General features: G+C 46.4%; 3 protein-coding genes across 3 annotated transcripts; 2 read left to right on the top strand and 1 right to left on the bottom strand.

Annotated features, from left to right (window-relative positions):
- Nucleotides 1-211: 211 nt before the first annotated feature.
- Nucleotides 212-786, top strand: T265_12658 (hypothetical protein; the record flags this gene model as incomplete). Its single annotated transcript, XM_009164840.1, is given in 4 exon segments — nucleotides 212-332; nucleotides 368-521; nucleotides 533-625; nucleotides 660-786. Coding segments are annotated over 4 exon segments (495 nt in total), but the record flags the coding sequence as incomplete, so codon positions are not given.
- Nucleotides 787-10,900: 10,114 nt separating this feature from the next.
- Nucleotides 10,901-23,923, bottom strand: T265_00893 (hypothetical protein; the record flags this gene model as incomplete). The annotated part of the gene is made up of 5 exons (XM_009164788.1): nucleotides 10,901-11,309; nucleotides 13,475-13,690; nucleotides 17,730-17,935; nucleotides 20,626-20,871; nucleotides 23,831-23,923. 5 exons carry the CDS (start codon nucleotides 23,921-23,923, stop codon nucleotides 11,114-11,116), a joined length of 957 nt encoding a protein of 318 aa, XP_009163052.1.
- T265_00894 (hypothetical protein) lies at nucleotides 14,931-15,116 on the top strand (the record flags this gene model as incomplete). Its single annotated transcript, XM_009164789.1, has 1 exon — nucleotides 14,931-15,116. The coding sequence occupies one exon, from the start codon at nucleotides 14,931-14,933 to the stop codon at nucleotides 15,114-15,116; it is 186 nt and encodes a 61-aa protein (XP_009163053.1).
- Nucleotides 23,924-27,406: the final 3,483 nt, after the last annotated feature.

Raw genomic sequence — 27,406 nt, forward strand, 5'->3', positions numbered from 1 at the left:
TTCAAGAGTCCCGTTTCAGTGTTCAGTTCGCCCTGTCGCCTCAGTTTTCCACAATTTCGGCCGGTAATTTGCACACCTTGAGCAGTATCGAGCACCAATCGTCACCACCTAGACAATTCCGGTCCTCTAGTATAACCATTAAACTATCTGAACACGCTCGATTGGCCACCTGCTGGCCGCGTGTCCTGGCGCGGCGTTTAAGGTTCTCGACATGGCTGTTAAAATAACGAAGGAGGATGAGCTTTTGCTTGAGATGTATAGTCGCGCAGCCTCTAAGAAATCCGACCACTTGATTTATGGAAACGCAATTCTTATTTCCCTTATTCCAATATGTACGGCTGATATTTTTCACTTTTTGGAGTTGCAGGGCTGTTTTGGCGTATCCATGGGCTTGCACTCGTGGCTAACTCCATACTCTATGTGATCGTGTCAACTGCTTGCGCATTCCTCATGTCATATGCATATACCGGCGCAAAAGCGCCTCTTATGGAACGGTTTGTCCTTATGCTTGATATTGTATAGTTTGTCCTAGTGTCGCAGCCAAAAGGAGTGAGAGCATAAGTAAGGAGCTTGCGGCAGAAACAGGGAAGGATAAAAAGCTTACTCGCAAGGAACGTGACGATGCGTAAGTTTATGGTATTTGTGTGCTATTCCGTTAGAGTCCGTGAAAGAACAAGAGAAGTTGCGGACTACGAATCGACAACATATTCCATCTTCTTCAACAATTGCGTGTACCTGCTGATCCTCCTGGCGTCATCAATGGTGCTGCAACACTTTTCAGCACATGTGTATCCTTTTTACAGACACTTATTGTTTAACCGGTAAGTCAGACGTACGCGAGTTTTCCGTCGAATGCAGCGTTTAGGACATTTGGTATAAACTAAATATCAATGACGGCCTTTCCCATTAATTGTGGAGGGAGAAAACTGTAAGGAGAAACACAGAAATACTTAAGGCTCTGAACACAATTTCGCTCGAAGCGTGTTTAAGATGTGGGGGTTGGGAAGCTCGCTGCAGTGCTGTTAAAGCCCGCTTGGACAGAGTGAGAATGACCACTAGATCTGAAATGGGGACAGTGTGGGACTTGACAATGTGGTGGAATATAAATAGCTCGGGTGCACTGCTTGGTTTCTGGTCTGTCGCTGAGCTTGGCAGTTGGATTGCAAACGCTTCACCTAGATTGGTGGAAAAAACAAATCACTCGATGTTAGCCGGAGATGGACTATCTGCAGCATCACAGAGTTGTTCCGGGGTTGTTAGCATATGGTAGATGTTGATGTTACCGATGATGACTTATTGTTTAACAAATGGCATTCTGGTAGGCGTTTGAAGGCCGCTTAGTTCGGGGAATCTTTTCCAAGTGTCCGATGCCCAAGTGGATAAAACGATGCCAAGACAAAGTTGGGGAACTTTCACCTTATACTCTTAATTGCAATACTAGAAGATTCCCTCCGCTAATCCCATCTTAGAATCTGTTTACAATGATGATGTGAGCCTCTTTTGAATGGAATTTTCGGACGCGTTCTTAGAACACCGTATACGTTCCAGCTTTGTGGTGAGATGGGCGGCTCATTGGGTGTACTCAAGAACCACACGGCGATGGGAGGCGAACAGGAGTTGGACCGTCTCAGAAAGCATCCGGAGCAAAGCTATTGCTGTCAACAGAATGATATAGGAGACACCGATACAACACTGTGGCAGCGAAGCATCGGTGTTGAACACTGATTGCATGCTGTCGATGTTGATACACCACGGTTCTGCGACATTTCTGTGCAAGAAACTGCCCATTTGGTGGACACCGACAAGGATAATAACATAGCAGAATTGAGGAGCTTTTTCGATTCATAAATGTTTGACGAACCAGCTACATAACCTAGGTCCATCGCATTGGATCAGTCTTTCTGGTACTGCCTGTCGTCAAAGACACTGAATTCAGCTGAGAAAATCCTCAGATGCCACTCGCAATGCAAGCAAGCGCGGAGGAATTAGAGTAAAGGTGCAATCACTGTGATGCCGGTTTTCTAATTTTATAAGCTATGCTGTAGTTGAGAAAGAACATCCATTTAACATTTTCATTTTTATCCTTGCTGTAGTGCGCCTTTCGGAGGCTATACTGATGGGGAGGATTTGAAAGGCCCACTGAAGACCCTGCATGTGACTGGGTAGATCAGGCTACAGCTCAAAAAAGTTTTGCCGCTTATTTTCTACCAAACTTTGAAGTGTCTATTCAACCGGATGCGAGACGCCTTTTTTCGGAAAGCAGAATGACATGACTGATAGATAGGGCCTCCTACTCAGCCTCCGATCCATTGCCTCCCATTGAAGGATCTGCATCCAATTTACAGACAGGTCGGAACACCATAGAACGACTCCAATATCCCACAGAGTATAATGGCAACTGGGCACTGAGAGAAATGAGGTTGCCTAATGTCCTTATGGAATTACAAGCCAGAAACGCTGTTTCTAGTTTTGGTGCACCTTATGTACAAACAGATTTGTAAGATTAGCCTCATACTCCTCAGTTAGACGAAATCCGCGCCGTCGTCCTCACGCGTTTTTGAGTTTGCCTTGTAGCTTGCATAGTTCGGCGGAAGTTGGGTGCTGTCTATCGCGGAGCCTGCTCTATTTTTCACTAAGCGGATCGCCTTCAACTTAAATAAGCCGATGGACGATTTAGTGACCGCCATTTACTAGGTGTTCAATGGGCTGCACTACTGAATTCGACCAGGTTTACCCGTATTATCGTACATTTGACCAGTTAGGGGCAGATGTGGCATTTAGAAATTCGGTCTTGAAAATGCTGACTGCATGTCCGCTATGATCATCCCTGTGCGTCGCTAGAATACCACTACTAATGCATTTCGCTTTCCTTAACCAACCGCCTTAGTAACTATTTCATCTCTATGCTTCTGGCTTCCGGACTCACGGCCTTTCTTTCCTCTGGGAAGAGTTCCTTGTAGGAAAATGTGCTGTACAGAGCTAGCCTTCATTGTTTTGAATCATCTGTTGTTGCTGTAATCGGTATCTTTATGATTCCATGCTGTTTTTGAAGATCTTTAAAGACTTCTGAATTGTGTTGCACCCAGGTTGAATGTTGCACAATTAAGATGGGATCAAAGTTGATTGAGTTTTCGAGGTTCCTGAATGGTTGCGGTGAGGATTCCGTATAAGTCGCAGAATACTAAGAATTCGCAACGATGGTCGAATCTCCTCTAGGCCTTTTCCGACGGATCTGTTATTTCCGTCAGATCGTTTAGAGAAACTGACAGTCAAAGTTTCTAACCATGGTTTTTTCCAAAGACTACCTCATGCAGCATCGTTCAGCGATATTGCCCTTTCTGTGTCTATCTACCATGCTAGCGAAAGAAGGCACGAGGGCTGGTGTACTGCCAGAATGCCCAAGCCTAGAGGGGAGCAGTCGAGAAGCGAACCACGTACCTTCCGGTCCATAAGCTGGTGCCTTAACGACTGAGCTATCTCGAGCATGCAATATGACCTTGGTTATTATTGCAGAGGCGCAATGGGTTTCGAAGGTTGACAAATTATTCTGTTCTTGATTCGAATCACTTTTCGGATACCAGTACGGTTAAGACTCACCACGACGTCGGTTGGTCAACCCGAAGGAGGACGTGAATTTCCCCTGACTACTTGTGCTTAACGACAGCATACAACCGTGAATTGTACAGCCAAATGTACCTTTATGCCGCATCGGCAGTAGCTGGTGTCAGCCGGTCGCCTTATTTACTTCCTACAGCAGGGCGGATAGGCGAAGACATGCGACTGCTGACGCCTCCCATCTTTTCAATTACTCTTAAATCCCCTCCCATCACATTTGGAGTCGCTCTCGTAGGGCACAGCTGTAGGCATCTCATCTAAGCACCAAAGGAAGTGACCAATGGCTCACCGCCACTCGCACCCAACACTCCACTTTCATTAATCAGACCCCATTCACTGATTTTGTTGTAGTCGAGTTGGCCAACAAGCTGCTCTTGCGCGCACTCTTGTTACTTTATTGATAAGCGCTCAATCCACGCCGGGAACCCCAGTACAAGGTCCGAGTGTGGTTATTGAACTTACGGTATCTTCACGTAACCGTTAGGTGCCTTCCGCCCACCGTTCTCTTTAAAACTCAAAACCGAAGAGTCTGATGCTGCTCAGAAAGCATTCTCTGTGCGCACCCGTATTAGGAGTCAAACGGTTATGCTTTACTCTCTGCGCCCTCGGTTCTGGCCAGCCCCCTGCAGCCAAGTAGGTTAGATAATTGGGTCGTCGGCTCCGGGAAGGGTGCTGGCCTATGTCAAACATACTGAGGTACCTACACCTCCAACCGCTCAATCAGACAATCTGTCAGTTTCTTTTCAGATTGTCTGACTGAGCGGTTGGAGGTGTGGGCACCTCAGTATGCTTGACATAGGCCAGCACTAGGTCCCCTCCCTCACTCACTCTTTTTCTCTTCTCTTCACTGTAGGGCTTTTAATACAATTATATATATATATATATATATATATATATATAATTGTATTAAAAGCCCTACAGTGAAGAGAAGAGAAAAAGANAGACAAACCTTATGCTTAACGCCAGTGAAGCATCACTGCCAACACTGATGTTGCTGTCTTTGATGATGATGATGATGATGACTCAAGAAAATCATAACAATCGCTGCCTTACGATTCGAACTTTTTTGTTAGGTTACGGGAAGGGTTCTCGAACAAAGACCTACATAAATTCATCAGGCCTTCTTCGGCCTGGTCAACCGGGAAGTATCATTCAGCCGTCGACTCTTCGTCCACTGACTAACCCGCATACCAAAAGTAAATCGTAAGCCCTTAGTAACTTCAATTGGTCTGTTGCAAACTGGTGCTTCCAACGTCCCCACTCTGTCAGATTGGCCAACAGATAGGTTTACTCTTTCGGTCAATGTGTTTTGTGTCTCGGAAATACGCGTGCAAGTGTCCACTTCGATCATAACCTGGAACCACTTAGTACCAGCCCGGATTCTTGGTCCTTTACGCATCGGGTATCTGGTGTACTGGGGTGTGTGGATTGTGCTGAATGCACCTTACTGGATTGGATTCCAGCAAACAGTCGTCTTTGCACGGTTTAGTTGACTAGTTCGATGTGGTGAACAGTGTTTGTTTGTGTCCCATAAACGGCAGCTCTGAGGCTGAGAATGACAGCTTCTATCATCATTTTTCACGATTACTCCAGCCAGTGAGAAGTGCCGATGTTATGACTCTGGCCATTGGTATGAATGCTCATTTTAACCGACTAAGTCCTGAGGAAGTCCATCTTGGTAGCTGACTCGAGGTTGACGCTCACCGCGCAGGTATTGAGAGGCTAAGTCGATGTAGCTCCCGATTCCCGAGGTAAGGTTTCCGTACTCCGCGAACAGCCATCTGTGACGCAGGCCTTTTCACTTCACGGACGAATAGCAGTGTACTAGCTCCTTTGTTGCTAGTTTCTCCTTGTGTCTAGAAAGGCGCTTTTTGTCATCCATCAGGAACAGTCCAGCTATTCTCATAGTGACCGAAGATTTCAACACTGTAGTACGGGTCATCTGTTCTTCAGAGGCCCGTTGGGTGGCACACTTTGTCTAGACACAGGATGTAGTGGTCAAATTGAGATATTTTACAACTTTATACTGAGCACTGGTCATTTCTCAACAGCATTTGGTCTGAGGTCATCTACGCCGCTTTTCGTCCTGTTGAGCAGCCATGGAGTTGAATTAGTCACGTAGCCACCAGCTGGCGCAAAAAGCCTTGGTTCCTGACGGTCTATCAATCTGGGTAAATTTAGCGAGTAAGCTGGTTGCTTGATGATCACAAAGCCCTTTGAACCATGAGCTCAATACTCGCAAAATTTGTTTTAGATGAACCTCTTCGGAAGGCATTAACTGTGAATGGAATGGATGACCGTAACGTTGGAAACCCAATATGTAGTGTTTCCGGGCATGTACACGGGAACACTGGATCTCGGAACGGTTGTCACTTTAATGCAAAAAGTCAGTCCTCATGTGTTGTGAATACCCCGCTCTCAAAGTTGGTGTCATTCCTGTCTACACATTGTTTCATCAAATGTTCAATGGCGAAGCTCCTTTTGAAAATTTGACTCTAAATTTGCTCGGATATAATGCAGGTTCATAAAATCTCCAAGAGAACAAGCACAGATCATTCGATCAAACCCACGAGTAGACGCTCCTTGCTTGGCACGGGGTTCCAGACTACTTCACCAGTGATGTTCTGTAGAGGATGGTACCTTGGAGAGTAGAATCATCCACTTTTAAATGGAAGCTTTCTTACCAGCAGTATACCTGGTAGTGTAAGCTGCTCAAGGCTTCGGGTAAAACGACCCATCTACTCGTCCACCGTCTTGTGCAATGAACGCTGAGTGCTTCTTCCAGCGTTGCCGTCATCGTGATGTTTTGACGAAGATCGACGGTTATGTCTGGCTTGTGTGAACAGTAATTAATTGTAGTTGTATCACCCTTTCGGTGAATAGCTCCTGTGCCATCCGAAGGAACCACGAGGACTGATACTGCAAGGATGCCTAAACCTAGACATGAGTCGAAGTGAAAGGTTGGGTTCGAACCACGGACCTTCCGGTCAGTAATTTCACGCCTCAACCTCTGGGCCATCTCGAAATCAGTCTGTCTTTTGTCCTCTGTAAACTATCACGGCAACATTCCGACGCGTTCATGTTGTGTCACTTGAAGATGTGGTGTAAAACTGCATGTATTACGACCTGGGAGCGTGCACATTCGACACACTACAACAACCAGATAACTGGACTAATCTCGATGACTTTTGCCGAAGGAAGACTCAAATTCACGTGACTGAACAGCTAAGCCAAAAGAGGCAGTGAAATGAGTTACCCTATTGCAACCTGGGTGAAGTAACGACTATGGAACGGGTCCCCTCGAATGCAACCGCACGGTGGACTGACTTTTGATGGTAGCCCAGACATGACCGCAACATTATTTTCCGCTTTCTGGCCGACACAAACACCGTCATCTTACGGCACACGTATGTTCCTAGTATGACTGGAGTATAACTATTTGTTTCAGCGGCCGCCTGAAGTTGGCACAAACTCCTTTCTTGTGTAGTCCTTGGAGGTCAGCATCGGTTTCCCAATAAAAAATTTAAAAATCGTTCAGGTGTGGCAACCTTTCGGTGCCTAACTGCCGTGCCACCAGGAAGAAGCACGAGGGCTGGGATACTGTCAAGTTGCCCAAGCCTAGACAGGGGAAGTCGAGAGTTAGAAGTCGGGTTCGAACCACGGACCTTCCGGTCAGTAAATTCGCGCTCTTACCACTAAGCCATCTTACCCCGATTTTCCAATAATCGAGCTAGTGAAAATGGCTTCAGGTAATCCGTTTCAACATCACTAATCGACCACGTCTCACAAGAGGATAGTGGGTCTCTTCGTATCCTAGACCATGTAGTTGCCTGTTCATCTGAAATCCTCCTTCACCGAAGTCCGGGGCATGCAGTCAGGACGTGAAACGCTAGTTTTAGCAAATTTTCTAAGAATGCTACGGTCAAATCGTTTGGGGCAGATATCCAAGCCATTCTGGCTGGTGTAGCCGGTCATGGGTCCGATGCTCCAAACTAACGTTGGCGTACCTAATTACAGCATAATTCCGGACAATAGTGTGCAGGTAACGGTAGTCGAAAACAGTTAATTTGTGATCAGCTGCTCGGAAAGAGCAGGTTCCACTGGTGCACAATCCAACGCGGGTGCTGTAGTGCTCTACAAGTCACTTTTCCGAGGATGGTAAATGTGATCAACCAGATCAACTGGCTACGGCAGTCCGCCTTGAGCCCCTTGGCTTTTAAATAGTTGGATTCAATGAGTTGGGGAAGGCAGGGAGTTCGTAGGAGTTTTAAGAGAGGGATTGTTCTTAGGAAGAGATTAGAAGACGGTATTTCTACGTGTAGTAGTAACTTGATGTGGGTGACTTGAAGACATAGATGCCACCGAAATGCAAGCTATATGCAAGGGGACAGGAGAAGCGATCTCGTAGGGGCGTTTTCTGTAGTAGTACCGGTAAAATAGAACAAGACATTATATTCGACGGTGGGAAAGTGTTTACATATTAGTGGTTAGCGGATCGGTACCGGTGAGACAATTTTACGTCGAATGTAATCGAGAGAAGAGAAAGAAGAGGGAGTCCAACCCGAAGCACGACAGCAACATTCGCTAGAATGCTATGTCCTGTGCTATAGGGCGGATTCGGCAGGCGTGTCCAAAAGTGAGGAACGACCTTCCTAGATGGTCGCGTCACGATGATATTGGGGAACTGAACAGGTTATCAGCGGTTAACAGAGCGGTAATGGATTGGGTCCGGTCATAGCGGAGTCGAAGTGAATCGTAACGCTTTGTGGCTTTGTCCGCACAATAGTAAGTAGAGAAGGTAACGGTCAGTAGGAGATTGCTTCACATAACAGCATCGGGAAGAAAATGTATCTCCAGGAAACTGCAGCGCTGCATTTCCGAGCGGGAGGATAGCGTAATTCATTCCCACTTTCATAGATCGGCAATGCAGAAAACTCCCAATCCAGATGATCAAACCTGAATACAACCTGTACATGGGAAGCCTAAAGAACAGGTTCGTATACGCTCGTTACAAATACATTCTTTTCGCCAACAGTTCAAACAAGAGGGCCAAAAGAGTGACAAATAAGTCAACACTCGTGAGATAGTGGCACCGGAGCCCAAAAACGGCGCTGTCTCCAAGACCGCGAAGTTGCTCTGGTCAAAAGTACTTCAAGAACTTTGGGCACAACGGGGGTCGGTTGACACTTGCTGGGGTCAGAGCGGGAGCCACTTTAGGGAATGACAAGTAAAACTTCCCAACCCGAAGGTGCTGGGGCTACGTTTCTCCCCCAAACGACCAACCATGGTAGTTTTTCTCGACTTGTAAACCGGTTTTGATTCTATGGGACGCCAGGGACTGGCAGTGCCCCTTCCAGACCTTTGTTTTTATAGAGGCTTTGTATATCTACTGTTGACACGTATGTGTCTACGGCAGATTTTCATGTCTAGTAGTGCCAAGCAAGGGTCCATCTGTTGTCCTCCATTTGCGATCGATGTCATGCTTGAATCTTCTTTATCTGCTTCAAGAATCGAAATAATCCCAGAACGTTCGCTCGCAGACGCTGAGTACCCCAACAGCATTGTTCTTGTATCATACTCTTAAGAAATGCGTACTAAGTAATTCTGCTGCCTTGTTGACCATACGGTTCACGACCGGAAAGTATTAAGTGAAGCATCAGTGTTGAACACTGATGTCATGCTGTCGATGATGATGATGTTTGGGATCAAACCTGAGCCTCATGCTTGCAGACGAGCCGGTCGATCTGATAGCTAAGTTCGTCCATCTGAACTGCATGTTTCGATAGACTAGAGAATTGTGAAGGTCAGGACAGTGTTTGTTAACCTCCCCAAATTTGTGACGCTGATGTGAGAGCTATCACGGATAGAGTATACAGTGACACTGTTCGATCTGTCTCACTCTAAGGACCAGAAACAGGGCTGCTGTGCTTGCAGATCTTCCAATACTTCCCGCGTTTGACCACAGGCCATGCAATTCGTACGCTAAAGAGCCGCTTCCCTCACCAAGCCCTCTTCGCCCAGCCGTGTATCGAATGAAGACGACTCAGATGAGGCCAGTCCACGACTTGGCAACGGGACCCGGAAGTCCTTAACAGTCAATACAGTTGCCTTGGTAACTGCTGTCTCACTGAGTGGTGACCCCGGAATAAGACAAACGAATGGATAGTGACCCGGACAGACTTGGCTATATGACGCAGCCACTAGCCATCCTGCATCAAAGCTGTCGCTTTCACTGCGTAGCTCCCGCACTCCTTCATACCGGGTAGGTAGCCATTTAAAGTTGAATAAGCAGGAGCATCGTTTCCAACACTTTCTCCTAATTTCCCTACTTCTCTTGTCCTTGGTGATTCTAATCCCCAAGCGATCCCAGGTTCTCTCCACTAAGCACATGACAGGTGGTTGCGTCAGTTAGGCGGCCTCCTAATACAAAATTTCTGGAATGAAAATGGTTACTTCAATCCATCTTTAGCTAACCCCACAGATATCGATGAGCGAACTTCTGTTCCACACAAATGTATCATATTTGTGTGGAACAGAAGTTTGCTCATCAGCAACTGTTAAATGTCTAGAAAGATATACTACTGACACCAGCGTAAATACAGCTACAAATAGGAGAGCTGTTTTGCTAGGTAAGACAAAACCATCTCGTTTGAATGTATTCGGTATGAACCAACAACCATGGCATCGACTTGACAGTAAGAAACTTGGTGGATTCGACAAAAATTACTACAACCGTATTCCAGCGTTGAAGGGAACACACTGACCAGACCATAGATCACAACATCCTGGTAGTATCACTACCGTTTGTTCGCGACCACTCATTCATCAACTCGAAGTATTCTCCGTCAACCCCTATACTTGCCCTAAGCGATTTTCTAGAGAGGGATGAATAGACTCCAAGAATGTCCTGATTCACCGTCGCTTGAGAAATATCATATGGTTTGTGTCCCACTGCCTGACGCCATAGGCCACGTAAATACGCAGAAGTAGCCCCGCTCTGCTGTGGCGCATCAGGTGAGCGATGCCCCCGACAAAGTCGTAAATATACAAGCTGGGTTTCCCTCCACAAAAGGGGTTCTTCCACCTGGACTTTACCACAATAATATTTAGTTTCTATATTACTCTCCGAGTAGAAGTTACGCTGCATTACGGAAATTTTGTCGTACTATCGTTGCGTTTCCTACATGAGGTATCGGCAGCATCGTTATGGCAGCAGATATGTTGACAGTGTTAGCTCAGTGAATCTGAGATAAAAAGGAATCAGGATGGAGAATAAGTAAACTGTTTTTGGAAATAGTTTTATTGTGTGTTCAGTCCCGATAGACTTAATAAACTGAATGGCGACATTTATGACGCCCCTTTCCTGAAGCCATCGCGCGAAACGCCGCTGTCAACAGAACTGAAACGAAAAAATCCGGGCTGCAGGTAAGAAATCATGTGACAAAATACAGCGATTTGAACCAGCTAGATGATAGAGAAAAATAAGTTAGACAAGAGTTCATCGGTTCTGCACAACAGTATAATCACGCCAAGCTAACCATCGTGAAATGGCATACAAGGTGCCGGTGGATACACACGACGGTCCGGTTTCCTCGCCTCCACGACAGTGTACGACACGTGGACTGCTTGTGAGACCACAGATCAATCGGTTAAGTTGTTCAAGTCGCCAGCATTTCTCCTCCGCAGTCCACAACCTAGAAGTAGAATTAGGAAAACAATATATCCCTGTTAATTCGGATGCAAGATGAAAAATATTGGAGACACTAGTGGACTACACTGAACAAGTTTATCTCGCTACAAATGATTTGGACGTAATGGTCGGTCTCGCATGCATCCCAAGTTTAAGTGGTGTGCCAACAGGTGGATAATAGAGCCCTTCTCAACCGATCAAATATTCAGCAGGAGCGTTGTGACGGCCAAGATAATGGCAAACAACTGTAGCAAGAAGTAAAGGCACAGCAAGCATAAGCCCTCGATGTTACTGCCGAAAGACATGCCCACGTGAGCAATCCAGCTGGGAGTACAACTATGTTCCAAACGCCAACCCGATGTAATAATCCCGGATGTTCAGTTGGGTCAATAACTGGTTTAAATGAAAGTGGGTGAAATTTCGACATGTATGAGGCAACGTGAATAGGTTCGAAATACGGGAATGCCATTCATTAGAAAGACCCGCAGACTGACCCCAGCTCTCACAGACCAGGGTAGCCTTTAGCCGGCGGAGACAGTATCAACTGAGGATTAGAGACCTGCCCCGAATATGAACGTGTTTTATGCTACCGCTTATCCGACACGACAGTCTTCTGATAACAGCATCGTATCATAGAACGGAAAAGGGAAATTTGTCCAATTTCGTCCTTACCGTCGAGCAGTTGTCGTGGTGTTCACCACCATCACCATTACTTTAGTCTTACGGCACCCGAATCTGGCTGTGCGCACCTGGTAAAACTCACCGAACGAAATCATGTCACTTAATTCATGAGAATACTACATTGGGGGTGCTGGAAACCATCACGATTGTTTGAGATAACAGATGAGCGGAACCGTTTTTTCATTGCTTAGAAAATAAAACGGGGGAGAATACAACCACCATAATGACGTGCCTCAAATGGCAAATAAGCTGCTAAAATTCTAAGAATACTGATAAAGACGTTTGTGTGGTTCAGAAACACCATACCACCAGCCAAGGGACACAAACAGCTGAGAGGGAGTGCTTTCAGAGGATTTAAGTGGGTAGGGCTCTCTAAAAAAGGCTGCTTTGTGTACATACTCTGGGTAGCCAGGCCTGCCATAGATTACGATACAACTGGGAGTGACTGAAAACACAATGTCATAGGAAGTTTAGCCTGCATGACATCCAGGTACATCCAGGAGAGAAAGACCAGAATATTCATTATATCAAAAAGAACAAGCCAACTGCTTCCCTGCACTATTCATTATCGTGCTGTCCGGACGGCAGTTTGAGATCCGCCATAAACTACAGAGACCAGCCAGTGGGTTGAATTACCCAGTTAAATTAAGGAAAGAACAATGGATTCTCGAGAGCGATGCTGGAGCAGCCTAAATAACAGTCCCCGCTCGTGATGGTGAGCTAATTGACATTCCGAGTCTTATGCTGATTAACATATGCTTGGTATCCTCATAAAAACTAGAACCATGGAATTGTGGTTTATTTGAAGTCATTTTGGAAAAAAAACTATTGGGTAACGTAGTACATTTCTATTAGTGATGCTCCTCGGAAGCCTTGGCACCGTCTAACCGTCGCAGTTTGTGGGACCCTCCGTTGATGGAGCTGCAGTGATAAAAACCATACGAATGACGACAGTATCTCCATAAAACAAGTCAATCGGGCTTCGAGTGTTACCAGGAGTTCGCCAGCACATGGTGGACTCAACTGCATTGTGGACATCCGAACGGGCGGATATGTTAACGCTAGAGCGTTGTTTGGTGTACAACACTAAAGAATAGTTGCGTTGGTGGTGGCACTTTTTCCAAGTTGTACTCAGTGGCGTATGCAGTCAGGTCGGGTCTTTAGACGGTAAAGCACATGACATCTCAAAGTGGTCAAGGTAAAATACACTCACACGTGGTCCATTTCGAGTGACTTGACAACTACCAAGAGAGCCACTCACCAGCCTGGAGTTTGAGTAGAAAATCATACATCGTTACACACCAATCGAAATGCTTCATCGCATGCAAGTAGGTGCATGTAGCCACAGAAGCAAATGGTATGCAACTACTGATGATCACCTGGCTACAGAACGGAAAATAAAACGATTAGCCCACCCGAAAGTGAACATCCTCTGCTGTGCCAACTAACCTGCTCACTACATTCACGAAAACAGCAGCAGGTACTCACCAGACATGTGTCGTCAGGCTATTCACGGCAAGAGTACCGGGTAGCGGAGCAGAGAGCGATAAGAGGTCGGCAACACTAGTACACGAACGACGACAGTATTGCTCAAACTCTGTCCAATCGTTAACCAAAGACTGAAGAACTGAAATCGGGAGACAAACGGCAGACGACACCTCATCTTCTTGAATGTTCAGCTGGGGGAGACCGGGATCGGAAGTTCTGTAAGATTAACGAAAAGGATGGGTTGGAAATAAGCGAAGGCACTGAAATAGCTAATATTTGGAAGCTTAATTGCTTAGATCACCTGAATAAAAACAGGAGCGAACCGCGATATTGGTGTTGCGAGAAGAACCGTTCGCTTTAGAAGAGAGTAACTAACAGAACATCCACTTCAAATATACCCCGCTTTGGATAGAACGAAATGACAAGTTAAGTTAGGTAGTCCCTCTTGCCTTCCGGATGAGTGCTACCGCTAAAAATTATAGAAGTTCGATGTGGTTCATTAATGAAGCCCGGAGGATTAGATTACCGGGTTTTTCCGATTGTTGTAGTTGCTACCTCAAACAGACGTACCATATCACAAGGCACTGTCCTACTCTTTACTGACTTTACTATTACATGTATAACATAGGTGCAGAGTCAAGCCCATGGGAGCCTCATCTGTGGTTTGTCGCTTCAGTTTTTCTCTCACGCATCAAACAGCTACCAATATTAGGTACCCTATTGTGCGTGATGGGCGATTTCGGTTAGCTGGATAGTGTCTAAGCATGAAACAAGCATAATTTCCCATCACCACGCCCCTGAGAAGAGTCCAAGGGGTTGAACTCGGCCAGGACGTCTCAGGCCAGTGATACATGTAAACACATGCGAGCTTTTCGCCAATTAAACTCATCGTCTAACTATTTCCAGTATGGGCTGCTGACGCGGCCTATCATGCTCCTTATGGAAACCGGACAAGCCGTCCCATTAGAAAAGCTGATGGCATCTGTCATCGGGTAGTCAGCCCGTCTCGTTTCAGGCATCTGGTGGTAGATGGCCCTCTGCTATCATCCGACTATGACCACCGTCCTGTGGGCTGGTTTGAATGAAGTGCACATATGGCCGTTCGGTTAGGTGATGAGGCAACGGTCGTTCTGTGTGGCCAGGCTGAAGCACACTCTCTATTCCAGCCTAAGCGTCTGGGAGGAGGTTTAACGGCCCATGTTAATTCCTCTCTTGCAAGTGAACAGCAAGGGACCACGTTCCCGTAAGAGTGGCCCTTTGAAACATCCGAACCCTGCTGAGCCAAGCTGACAACCAGGTTGGCTGTCTTGCGAGGTGCGCCATCTTGGGCNAGAGTGGCCCTTGAAACATCCGATCCCGGCTGAGCCAAGCTGACAACCAGGTTGGCTGTCTTGCGAGGTGCGCCATCTTGGGCTGTATGGGATCAATGTCGCGACTCTAGCCCAAACATGGTTGGATGACCAAGGAAGTCTTCGTCAAGCTGGTTATGGACACACATTTTACTGGACTGGCTACCCGACAAGAGAAACGGGATCATGTTGTCAGTCTTTCCTTGTCCGGCCGCACCAGGAAAATGCTCGGCACAGAACCCCGCGACATCAATCCAGATCTTGCGTCACATGGACAATTTAAACCCACGTGATTGTTGTCTGTGAATGCGCTCCAAACATGTGCTGTACAGAGAGCGACAAGAACGATTTCTAAGCCGGAGCTGAGTCCATATTTTGATCCCTACCTGTTGTATCTAACTGCTGTTCCGGCTCCAGTGCCTTAGTGTCGAAAAAAATCGCCAGGAAGGAACACAACAGCTTGACTGCGAACAAGCGGATGCAAGTTACAAGGTGCCTCGCACCACGACATCGATCCAGACTGTCTGATCGGCGCTTGATGAACGACCATCATCATCGGTGGTGCTTATGTAGCGCGCCTAAACACTCGTTGGTCGTTGCTGAATTGATTGACTGGCCTGAATGCTTGTTGGCTTCCTATTGAGGTTTTTGTGGATCGTGAGTATCTCAGTAGGTTTCAGGCATTCTTGGATTACTTTCAGAGACCTGACAGTTCCGAGTTCTTGCTGGGAGACTAAAGCACGCGCCAGTCGAGACCACTCCCTGTGGCCAGGCATTCTCGAACGCCACAGTATCGGGGACGTAAACGCCAGCGGCGACCGACTTCCTAGGTGTCAAAAATCAGGTTGATCTACCAATATCAGTTGGCCCCCACGCTACCAGCCGTCAATTCATCCAGCCTGCTAACAACATGGCACACCTCGAAGCATCTAATACTGACGACGACAGTCAACCAGGTCGGGTAAGAAGTCTGACTGGTTTGACGAAAACAACTGGTGTATGAACAGCTGGTAGCTGGAAAAAGTGGAGAGCATGGTGAGTAGCTGACGCAATTGAAGAGCGATGTCAGGAAATAGCACCTTAAGAAAACCGGACCACAACGTAATCAAAACATGGAAAAACTACCAAAAAGGACGAAATGGGAGTAGCCAATCAAATCAGCAGGGGATAGACCAAACGCAGTGTAAACTGTGAACAGACCAATCAGGGCAGTGAGGAAACCTACCAGCAGCTGTTAAGCGAGCCGATCAAGTACAAGTGCGGACAACGAAGAGCAAACGGTAGATGAGCCAATGAAATTACGATAAGGTCATTATCAAAAAACCAGGCCATTACATCGAAACATATAAAACACTTTTTTTACAATAATATGAACGCAAGCAGATAAGAGGTATTCACCTTGTCGCGCATCGACGATACTTCTCCGATTGTTGGCGAAACGTTTGAAAGAGAATTCCCAAGCTCGGCGAACGGATTACCAACCGCCTTGCCCTCCATCCAAACAAGGTTTTCCATCGCTGCATGTCGCGCAAATACCGCTGGTTACATGGTCATTAGACGTGTTTCCTTCAACGTTAATCAAAACGGTGGGCCTCTTGCTGACGTATGAGCTCGTTCATTTTTAATTACTTGTTAGTAATACGGCAGTGAAGCATCGGTGTTGAACACTGATGTCATGCTGTCGATGATGATGATTTGTTAGTAGTATCATAAAAGACATAATCAGTTGGATCAGCCATGGAAACCAAATTTGTATACATCTGAAGGCAGCTCGTTGTTTGTTACAGTGCTCGTTCTTCATGCGTGTGCGAAATTCCAGCGCAGTCGTTTACCAATGGTGTACTACCGTTGACGACGACAACCCGTGATCTAGCTGCAATGGTTCAGTGGACGTGTGAGTGTATATTTCAGTCGCGGCTGTCATTCTATTTTGCCGTCAACTTACTGTCCAGAATTTTAAACCTTTTAGTAGCACGAACGTCTGAGTTCTCCTTGGCTGAGCGAGCGTAGTCGAAAGAGCTGACCGAACAAGGGAGTTGAAAGCGGCTTTGACGCCTGAGGATGTCGGGGGTATGTTTCACAAACGCAAACATAACTTCTCCGACACACGGCGCGGTGACGATATTCTCAAAGCAACCTACAGCTGGTCGGAGTACCACTTGTTGCTCACGGGTTGGGGGCACCTTGTGATGCATTATTGTCCACAAAAAGACGAGGATAAAAGTGAAGTAGCAGAAAAACGATTTGGCGGACGTAGAGTCTCGTCTGGTAATATCATTGAGTGTCTACCCAGTAGCATGAAGGTTCCCAGCACAGCTGAGTATTGTGGCGTTCAGCTACGGTTCGGTTGATGTCACAATGTCGTCAATTTTGAAGAAATTCGATATTTGAAAGGTGAATGGTCTGATAGACGGGAGTAGTAGAAACATCTATAGGATTTTCTTCATATAATGGTAATTGGTAAGGCCTCAGTTATCACGAATGACCGACAGACCGCATTCACCCGACTAAGTGCAAGCGGAGGTGAGACCAGGCTGTGGTGTGTTTGTATAGCCAAGCAAATCGGTTGCTAATACCTGGTCATCAATCAAGGTGACAACCAGAAGAATGATGACGGCTCTGAACAATGAGGATGACCATCCCAACGACCAATCTTAACCGAAGATCAGTGAAGCCTGTACACGCGCAAAAACAACACTGAGCGACGCATGTAGAGTGACACACCGGTGTTCGTCTACGCATTGCTCGTGTCAGCTCGACTTGCGATGAAACATCAACAACCAAATTGCCTGGTTAGGGGAACTGATCAAGGGCTACAGATTCAATGTGAGTCACCAATACCCTACTCAATAGGGTTAAACTATCCCAATTGTACTTATGGATAATGAAAGAAATGGGCCACGCACTTGCTTTGAGGATGGTCCAATTGCGGCCACATAACTGCATAATAAATCACCAAATGATGGGATTTCGGCGTTGTGAGCGAAGGATAGGCCGCTTCCCAAGCACACAGTGGGTGAAGCAGTGTCGAAGCGCGTTCTTTCCATTGATTAACTAGAACGCTGTCAGACTCCAAACCCAATTCTTCACACAGTTCACGTACGGCCGTGAGCTGGAATGAAAAGTAACACGGGTTACACGTGTGTGCGGTTATTCCACTTTAGACAGGACGTCTATGCAACCGATGAAAGTGGGATTCGATCTTGTCGACTAGCGATGGGTCAGAAATACATGCTTCTCAGTGTATCCACAATTCCTTGCTGTGTACTTTGGTCGAGTGCCAACCTCATCGACCCTTTTTCAATTGTCAAAAGTAGTTAATGGCACTGAATGTTGCTAGTTCAGTTTCCTTAAAGTGAGGATAGGGGTAAGATGGCTCGGTGTTTAGAACGCGAATTTACTGACCAGAAGGTCCGTAGTTCGAATCCGACCTCTGCCTTTGACTTCCCCCGTCTAGGCTTGGGCAACCTGGCAGTATGCCGGCCCTCATGCTTCCTTCTAGTGACATGGCAGTTCGGGATCGAAAGGGTGCCACAGGTGAAGAACTTTTATTAAATTACTCGTTGCTTCCTTATGATTCATGAGCATCACATCATTGATTTGTACTAATTAACTGTGATAACATCGCAATCAACACACACCCTCGTAATAATGTGACAGTTCTCTTTACGTCATAATAAGTGCATGAAACTAATAGCAAACAGTTATGTGCCACAATCAAACACATTAGAAACGATGGAGAAGTGATTAGCGTTCAGTATCCGTTGTTCCGTCACTGATGAACGAACTAAGTTAAAATGAGATCAGATGAAGGCTGCAGTTGTTTCGCTCGCAAAAACCATTCGACTGACGAGAAACTCAAGGTTCATCAGAACGGGTTGGTCCACTCAAGCCTATTCCAGAAGCGAGTATCATCAACGGAAGTGCAATTCACCTAGTTGACTTCGAAAAATTCGAACGTTTTCTTCCAGTGAGAATCGGTTGAAGAACCTGTCACAGGCACTGAATTTGTGGTGAGGTACATAAGTCAACATTCGAAAAAGTTGGTTCTCGATCGATTATTGTCTCATACGAAGTGTTCTACCTCGAGGGGATTCCATGTTAGAAATGTGTGAGCGCGAAAAATTCACTGAGGATTATTGTCTAAAAGAGAGTGACAGCATTCATAATGAGGTCCTGAAAACCTGTCCGTCACAACGCACTGGAGGGAGTGACTGTGCCGTTAAGTAAGGGAAGCACTATTTAGGTAAGTAAACACAGGCAAGCAACAAGCCGTAGAAAAGTTGAGCGGGGTACGTCCAAAATGGCCTGAGTACTTGTAACACTGCCGACGACTAAAAACAACAGTTGAACAGTTGCGCATTGCTCTTCGGAGAGTTCACAAGGGCCGGGTGACAAAACGACAACTGAAACGTGTAGAAGGAGCAAGATGGAGCACGAGAGACCGGAAACCAAATAAACTCACATCTCCTACTGATTCCTAAATCGATCGTGCAAGGTTGAAACACAAGAGACTGACACAAGATTCCATTGAGAGGTGGTACTGATCACTGACGTCTGACTTATACGATGGATGTGCCACCAAGTGACACCTCGTAAAACAAGTTTCAAATGAGTTTCCAGTAACCTGTTATGCAGCGCGAATACAACATATGGTCATGATCCATACAGCGGAGAGTAATGCATCAGAATAACGTTCAGGGCAAACCAAGTCGATATGCGGCTCTCTGTCGAATCAAGAAAGCTGTTTCGCTTGTTTTACTCGCTTGGCTCAGGTCTGGTGCAGCATCTAGCGAATCGTAAGCCAAGCCAGTAAAACAAGCGAAACGGCTTTCTTGATTCGACAGAGAGCCGCATATCGACTTGGTTTGCCCTGAACGTTATTCTGATGCATTACTCTCCGCTGTATGGATCATGACCATATGTTGTATTCGCGCTGCATAACAGGTTACTGGAAACTCATTTGAAACTTGTTTTACGAGGTGTCACTTGGTGGCACATGCCAAAGCCATAAAAAAAGCCAAACGGCTTTCTTGATTCGACAGAGAGCCACATATCGACTTGGTTCGCACTGAACAGCCATAAAAGCACCGAGGACAGCACTAGATCTGCATCTTTCGAACTCAGAACTCCGTCCTCTAACATAAGCGAACGAAGAAGACTAACTAGAGAGATGTGGCTGTCCAGGTTGTATTTGGGTGCGGGCTGGGATATTTCCAGGGCATCCATACCGCGGTTGGCATGAAACTATCACAGTGGAACAACTTTTAAAGAGCAGACCACCGTAGGCTTTCCAACCTGTCACAGAAGAGCTGAGAGAACGTGCTAGCTAGTCATCCCATCTAGTGACCAACTTATTGTGAGGTATCAGCTCAGTACAGTACAGCTTATTGGGCAGTCGTATCAGCATCCCTACTTGTGTGATAACTTCCAACAACAAATACCCCACTGTTAGACTGAATAAACCACCATATTAGCTTCCACTAACCTGGTCGGAAAAGATCATGGTCGGATTGTGACTCGTTTGCTCAGGTCTCAGTAACACAGCACGTGTTCCGCACAGGTTATTTGGGAGCTAGAGGCGGAGTCTCTTGTAATTGGGTATCCTGCTGACAGTCGAGTAGAAAGTTCGCACTGCTCAACGATTCAGGTGACGGACAAGGGGAAATCCTACTACTTGAGCCATCCTCGATAACACATAAGCTGCATATCCCACTTGGGTAGAAAATGATCTTTGGAACCTGCAGGGGTGTGATACTGGTCAGCAGACGGAGAATTAACTGCTTAGCGGTGAGCATTTACCTGAATAGGCTCACCAGGGTCGCAGTGTCCACCAGGAGGGACCCACTGTCCTGGATACGAACGCATGTGCCGTGGCCGCCGAGTGAGTATCAACCCGTCGCGACTGGGCGATTCCAGCAAGCAGGCGCTGGCAACGGGTATGTGCACGTGACGAGGAGCACCGATAGTGGGTGCTTTGGCGGATAAGTCCACATTTTCTCTGAGGTAGGCTTGGCTTCTCGAGGCAAATGGACAAAACCAGGCGCGCTGATATAGAGAAAATAAGTGTGAAGATGACGATTGGATGAGAATAAACAACAGAACGAAGAAACACATTTTTGACTATCTCTAGGAATACGGAATACAAATAGTGAAGAAAAGTTGGTTTGTGGTGGTTTTGCGCGTATGTATGACCGAGGGTTTCCTCCACCATCAATTCACAACTAGGTTCCACATGGGGCCATTTTTCGTTTCTATTTTTGCTTCGTAAATTCATAGATTGCGTGGAATACACCGTCACACACACAAACTTGACTGATCCCTTAATGGAATTCGACGACTTTCATTTCCTCAGACTGAAAAAGCCGTATTCCCTCATCATACACATCCAATGACTTACGAGAAGTTGGTGTACTCCCAATTTGTTCCCCTGGCCTTTTAAGTTAAAGCGACTGCTTCTTATTATAGTCCTTCCTTCGGGTGGCATGGCAGCTAGGCACCGGAAGGGTGCTACAGCCGAACGCTTTATAGTCCCGGAACTATGCATCCAGGTACAACAGAGTCTTCGTAAACGATAAGTCACCTAGAGTATCGGTGGATAACCAATATCCCTTTCAACCCATTTTGATTGGGATCTTATGCATCCTACACACTTATTCGGAACACAAACTGCCGACTGCTGGAACTCCCATGGACCAGAATGCTATAGTTCCCCATGTGAACTGATTTCCTTTTAATTCAATGCATGGTACGTCATAATCAAGTGTGCTCAGTGAGTTCGATGCCTTTTTACATGCATGCATTGAAAAAAACGTAGGTGGCGATCACTGAACTGATGTTGCACAAAATTTAAACGGAATCGTCAACTTTTAGCGTCTTGATTGGCTCCAGAGATCAGATGTTCGTTCAGCGGACAACAAAAGAGATATAACGAAAAAGAAAGAACTACATTAGCGGTTCAGAATCAATTAAAATTATTATACCTGTTGTACAGGAAGACAAACAGTTCAGTACTGACCGTCAGTATTTCTAAGAGCTCTTCCAGCTAAGCTGGATGCGGAAGCAAGTTACTGAAAACATAAAATACTTGAGAATTAGTTTCAGTTGTTCATTCGGAATGTCAGAGAACCCCACCCCAACCATCGGAGTTCTCTTTATCCGCTTTAATGTCACATCAAGAAAAAACCGACCGTTTCCACTCTGGAATAAAGTGTTCCACCTGATGCGAGTACAGGACTCAACCCTCGGATGCTCTAAACATCCAATGAGTTTTGCCCTGACTAGCTCGCTCGTGTCTGGGAACGACAATGCGTCCCAGAGAACCACGGCCAAATAGTCGCTCCAACTACTCAAAGCTGCTATTCTAGCATTGTGACGCCTAAATTTGAAACCGAACGCAAGTGAAAAATACGGAGCGCACCAATCATATCCTCCTCCTTCTCACCCTCATCATTATAATCGATAGCATGACATCAGTGTTGAGCACTGGTGATTCGCTGCCGTGTCCTCACATTACGTCGGCCGACGATTGTGGGTTTCATTTCAAGTGAGCCTCCGATTCGGTGAATACAACCAGAGATGTCTCCACCAAAATGGCAGAACGAAGGTACATGTGGGGCAGTGAAACCCAGATAGCGGAAAAACCGTTCAGCTGTAGCACCTTTTCGATGCTTACGTGCCATGCCGCCCAAAGAAAGTACGGGGGCCGATATACTGCCAGGTTGCCCAAGACTAGACAGGGGAAGTCGAGATGGAGTGGTCGGGATCGAAACACGGGCCCTCCGTCCAGTAAATTCGCGCTCTAACTACTCAGCCATATCTCCCCAGTTGACAGGCCTGTTTCACAGACAACGGTAGTCAGGACAGTAATAAGATCCGATGGACAGGGCGGATGAGGTTGCTTTTACAAACCAACAACTATTACGGCGGCGCTGTTGAGCAGTTGTCCGCCAGTTTTCAACTAGCTCGCAGACCGCTTGCAATTCAGTGCATTACAGGAGTTTAGTTGGCGTTCTACCACTGTACCCGTGTGTTCACCCGACCCGCTTATTTTGAATCGTGGTCTGTGAGTTTAGATCGCCTTCAGATGAGAGGGTGCTGTCTTTCTGCCTTGAAGTGCCATTGGGCTGCTCCTGCCAGCATCGTCAAAATAAGGAGGATATCTCTGTTCCACTTTGACTACATTGCTCGTATTCATTTGGGAGCAGGGACGCGTTTCAAATAGATGGGGCCAATCGTTAGTCGTACCCGTGTGCGCAAGCCGGCCGTTCTAACCATGGGGATACAGGCTTTAGGCCTGTCGCAACCAAGTCAATGACTTCCCTTATACATCGATGTCTATCTTCGGCGACCGAGGCGCGTGTCCGGAAGCACAAACAAGATTTCGACGAGGAAGAGAGTGCATTGATCCCATTTCTACATTACGTCAATTGCTTGAGCAGCGTCACTTATATGCCAACCTACAGTCGCGGTTCTGCTTGACTTTAAAAGAGCCTTCGATTCTGTTAACAGACTTGAATAGACTCTTTTGGCCGAAGAATGCCCCTGAAATTTCTTCGCGCCCTTTGTTCTCACACCTCCGGTCGGGTTAGTGTACAATGAACTACCAGAAGTTTCCTGACAATTAGTGCGGTTCATTACCGTCGTCCCTTCCTTTTTGTTCAATTTTGTCGTCAGCGCCATCATGGAGTACAGACTCCAAGGAACCCTGAATCTAAATGTCTGAGGATAGATTAGTGGGTATGGATTATGCTGACGACATAGTTTTGATGTTTGACGATTATTTCCCCGCGCAAAGCAATGTGACAGGAATGTCGGAGGTGATCTTATGTACAAAGTTTTACTTCAAGATTTCTCATTCCTTTGTGCTTCTCTGAAACATCATAATGGATAACTTGGGTTTGTTGATAGATTCGCGTATCTTGGCAGATGTATAAGTTGTAATCGCACTGTAACAGATGGGGTTAACGCGAGATACCCAAGGCGGGAGCAGAGTCCGTCAACCTACATTTGTGGCGTCAGGACCGAATTCCATTAAAGCTGAAGGATCGTCCATGCAAAGCAACTGTAAGAGCGGTCTTACTCTATGGTTGTCTGGCATGGCTCTTCCGATACGGTGACCGCAGGCGTCTTCAAGTTATTGATCACCGGTTTCTCCGTAGCGAGTAAGATGGCTGCAGCGAGTCCGCAACAGAGAGGTGCATTATTGTGTACTTAAATCCGAATCGTTACAGTGGCACGTTAAACCTACCTGACTAAGGTCCGTGCAACTATCGTCTATCGAAGAAAGCGCTTCTTTTGTACTGAGCGATAGCTGGCGAAAGAGCGAGATGGCTCAGTGGTTAGAGCGCGAATTCACTGACTGGAAGGTCTGTGGGTCGAGCCCGACCATTGTATCTGGACTTCCTCTGTCTAGACTTTGGAAACCCGGCATCATGGTGGTTAGGCACCGAAAGGGTGTTAGAACTGAACGGTTTTTTTAGGACACAGGCATTACAGGCGACGTGAAGTGAGTGGCCAATGTCATACTGTGTTGTGGATCTTCGCGTCTCACTGGTTGGGCTCCACATAATTCTGCTTGCAGTGGTCGAAAACTCTGGGGGACATAGCAAGCAACTGATCCTATTAATAATAAATAATAATAATCGTTCAGCTGTAACACCCTTTATGTGTCTAGCTGACATGTCACCCGAAGGAAGCACGAGGGCTGAGATACTGTCAGGTTGCCGAAGCACAGACAAGAACAGTCGAGATACTGATGTTGGCCTCGAACAGAAGAATTTACGGTTAGAGTTCGTGCCTTAAACACTGAGCTTTCTCGATTACTAGGTTTAGTTCGGGTGAGGTTTGCGAAGGACGTTGGGTCGATCCCGCTAATGGTAACTTACTCCGACATCATGCTCAAATGTCTACTTGAATGCTGTCCGAAGGTGAGCGCACCTTACCCTTAATTGTTTCGCCTAAGGGCACGGGTTATTCGCATTAGGTCCCTATCCATTCCTTTTCCTTTTACTCCTTGCTAGTGTTTTTCCCTCATGGTTGCATGGCAGCTAAACACCAGTATGTCACTGGTGTATTGCCGCGTAAAGACTAGAGGTCTGCCTTCGAACAAAAGTAGGGTAACGTTGGGGATACCATTCGAAACTAATCCCCAAGCGCCTTCTTACAAGCCATTCCGTCTACACTTCGTGCCGGTCTGGCAGTAAATTGACTAAAATGCAAGCCGGCTTGCTCAATATGAACGAACTTTTGTAATCTGTTGGAACATTCGTACCGTACTCAACCCCACCAGGCAGAACACCAGAAAACGAAGTTTTTACAGCTACCAGTCAAATACGTGTCTGTCAGCAGCTCGACCACCTAAGTTCGGTACAAGACAAATTCACATGCCTGGAAGAGACGTTTCCTACTACCACAATGGACCAGTGAACATCCCAGGCGTTTACAACATTGTCTTTAGATAGCTGCACTGGTGACGCATTCACTGACTGAGCAATAGTACTGTCGGGATTCGCAGTGGCCCGGTTAAGGGATAAAGTCATGCACATGACAGTGACTGACTACTGCATCAAACACTAATCAGTAGTCAATCGGTGGACAGGAATGAGTTTTGCGAACAACTGCAGCTGCTGGTCAATAAGACATGAAGACGACCGAGCGGACGAAAACACTCGCCAAACACTTGGTCAGTTCGGTTTCCACCAGGTTTGGGGAACGGCTACCGGCGACCATAAAGCAACGCGTTGTCAACAACACAATTCCACAAACCAAGGCGACACGTACTGCCGTGGTGCTCGAACGAAGGTCACATGACCGCATGGGTGAAGTGCATTTTAATGCGTACCAAGTGGACCTCGTCAAATGAGGACTGCAGGCCTTATAGAGGAGCATGGTGACAAACCTTTGCAAACCAAATGCCAAGCTTGGCGAACAGATCAGCCACTATTTGATCAACCTCTAATTAGCTCACCAGGGCTAACATTGGTTAGACACTGCCAAAGGGTACTTTCAGAAGCTATAAACACCAGACCCGGGATAGCTCAGTGTTTAAGTGGCGAAATGAAGGTCCATGTTTCAAACTCAACCTCAACTGCTACTGTCTAAGCTTGGGCGATCTGGCATCATCCAAATCCTCGTGCTTCTTTAAGGCGACATCGCAGCTAGGAACCGATAAGGTTTTACAGCCGAACGATTAGTATAAGTTATTTAACCACCAGGCATAACGCTGATAGGCCTAGTAAGTCAGAAGATAAATTACTTTTAGTAAGCCATCCGTGAGTAGTTTGAAAAATTTCAGCGCAATTGGATATTGGAGGCCAACTAGGCTATGACGAAAGTAAAAGGGCTGGACAACTGAGGACATTACGCTCCTATCCTGAAGTGCAACGTGAGTACTTTTGACCATTCCCCTACACGGGTAGGCGACTAGATTCCGACCCAGCAGTTACGCGAACACGCTTATCAATTCGCTTTATCTCAAGATCATTTACGCAGCCCTACCACAAACTGAAACTATCATGGATGACATCTGGGACAGAGTGAATAGCGCATCAACAATGATTACAATCTTCAGAAATATCACAATAAAACCATGTGAAAACCACCGTGGCAATAGCCTGCCAGCTATGGTATTCAGAGCGCTCTCCAGCACCATCTTCCACAGGATTATCGATCGCTGAAAGAGCCAGATTCCGAAGCTGACTTCAATTTGGTCAAGAATACACTGACCGTATCTTCAATTTAATAGATGCTTGAACGGCACCAGCCTTTTGTTGAGCTGGAAGCTGCTTTCAACGCTGTCGTCAGAAGTTTCTGACGGTCACTTTTATTCCTTGTAAAGGCACTGTCCGCAAAGTTCCGTGGGTGCACAAATGTGTTCGCCTAAGTTTAACACACCTTGATATGAGACAAGATTGCTCTTCCTCACCGTTCGTACTAATTTCGTTGTTGATACGCTGCTTGAAACTCCCGTTTCTGCCTTGGGTGGAAATAGTCGATCATAGACGACACTGCTGTTCCTGGTTCAAAGCCTTTAGAGATACAAGCAACTTTAAATGAACTGAAAAGTTCTGCCACACGGTTTGGTATGCGATACACACCTACAAACTATACAGTGCTGCGTGAGATGGAACCCAAACCTCATGTAGTAAATACATCAGCAGACTAACTGAAGACAGGGCAATTTCTCAAATTTTGGGGGCCAGGCAAGTAGCTGTCGACATGCGATAACCACGCCACAGGCACGACGTCAATCTGTCTGTCAAAGACAGAGTGTACATTGCGGCAATCTATTCCATGCAGCTTTATGCATCAGGAACGTACCCCTACGTGTAGATATGCGAAAACCTCCTGCAATTGGCCGAATTACTTCCAGTGTTTGGTGTGAACACCGGATTAACAGTGCTGAGATTCGGCAGATGAGACAGAACCCCTCCCGCTATGGACGAGCTTCACAGATTACCCAGGACAGGAGAGGAACTCCACATGTCAGAAGATCATCCACTCCGTGCATGTCTGTTTGCCCAGCTCAGTACTAAGTGGAAACAGAGGAACTGGCAGCAAGGTGTGGAAGTCACGGCTAGTG

This window comes from Opisthorchis viverrini (genome assembly GCF_000715545.1).
Source record: "Opisthorchis viverrini unplaced genomic scaffold opera_v5_9, whole genome shotgun sequence".
NCBI lineage: Eukaryota > Metazoa > Platyhelminthes > Trematoda > Opisthorchiida > Opisthorchiidae > Opisthorchis > Opisthorchis viverrini.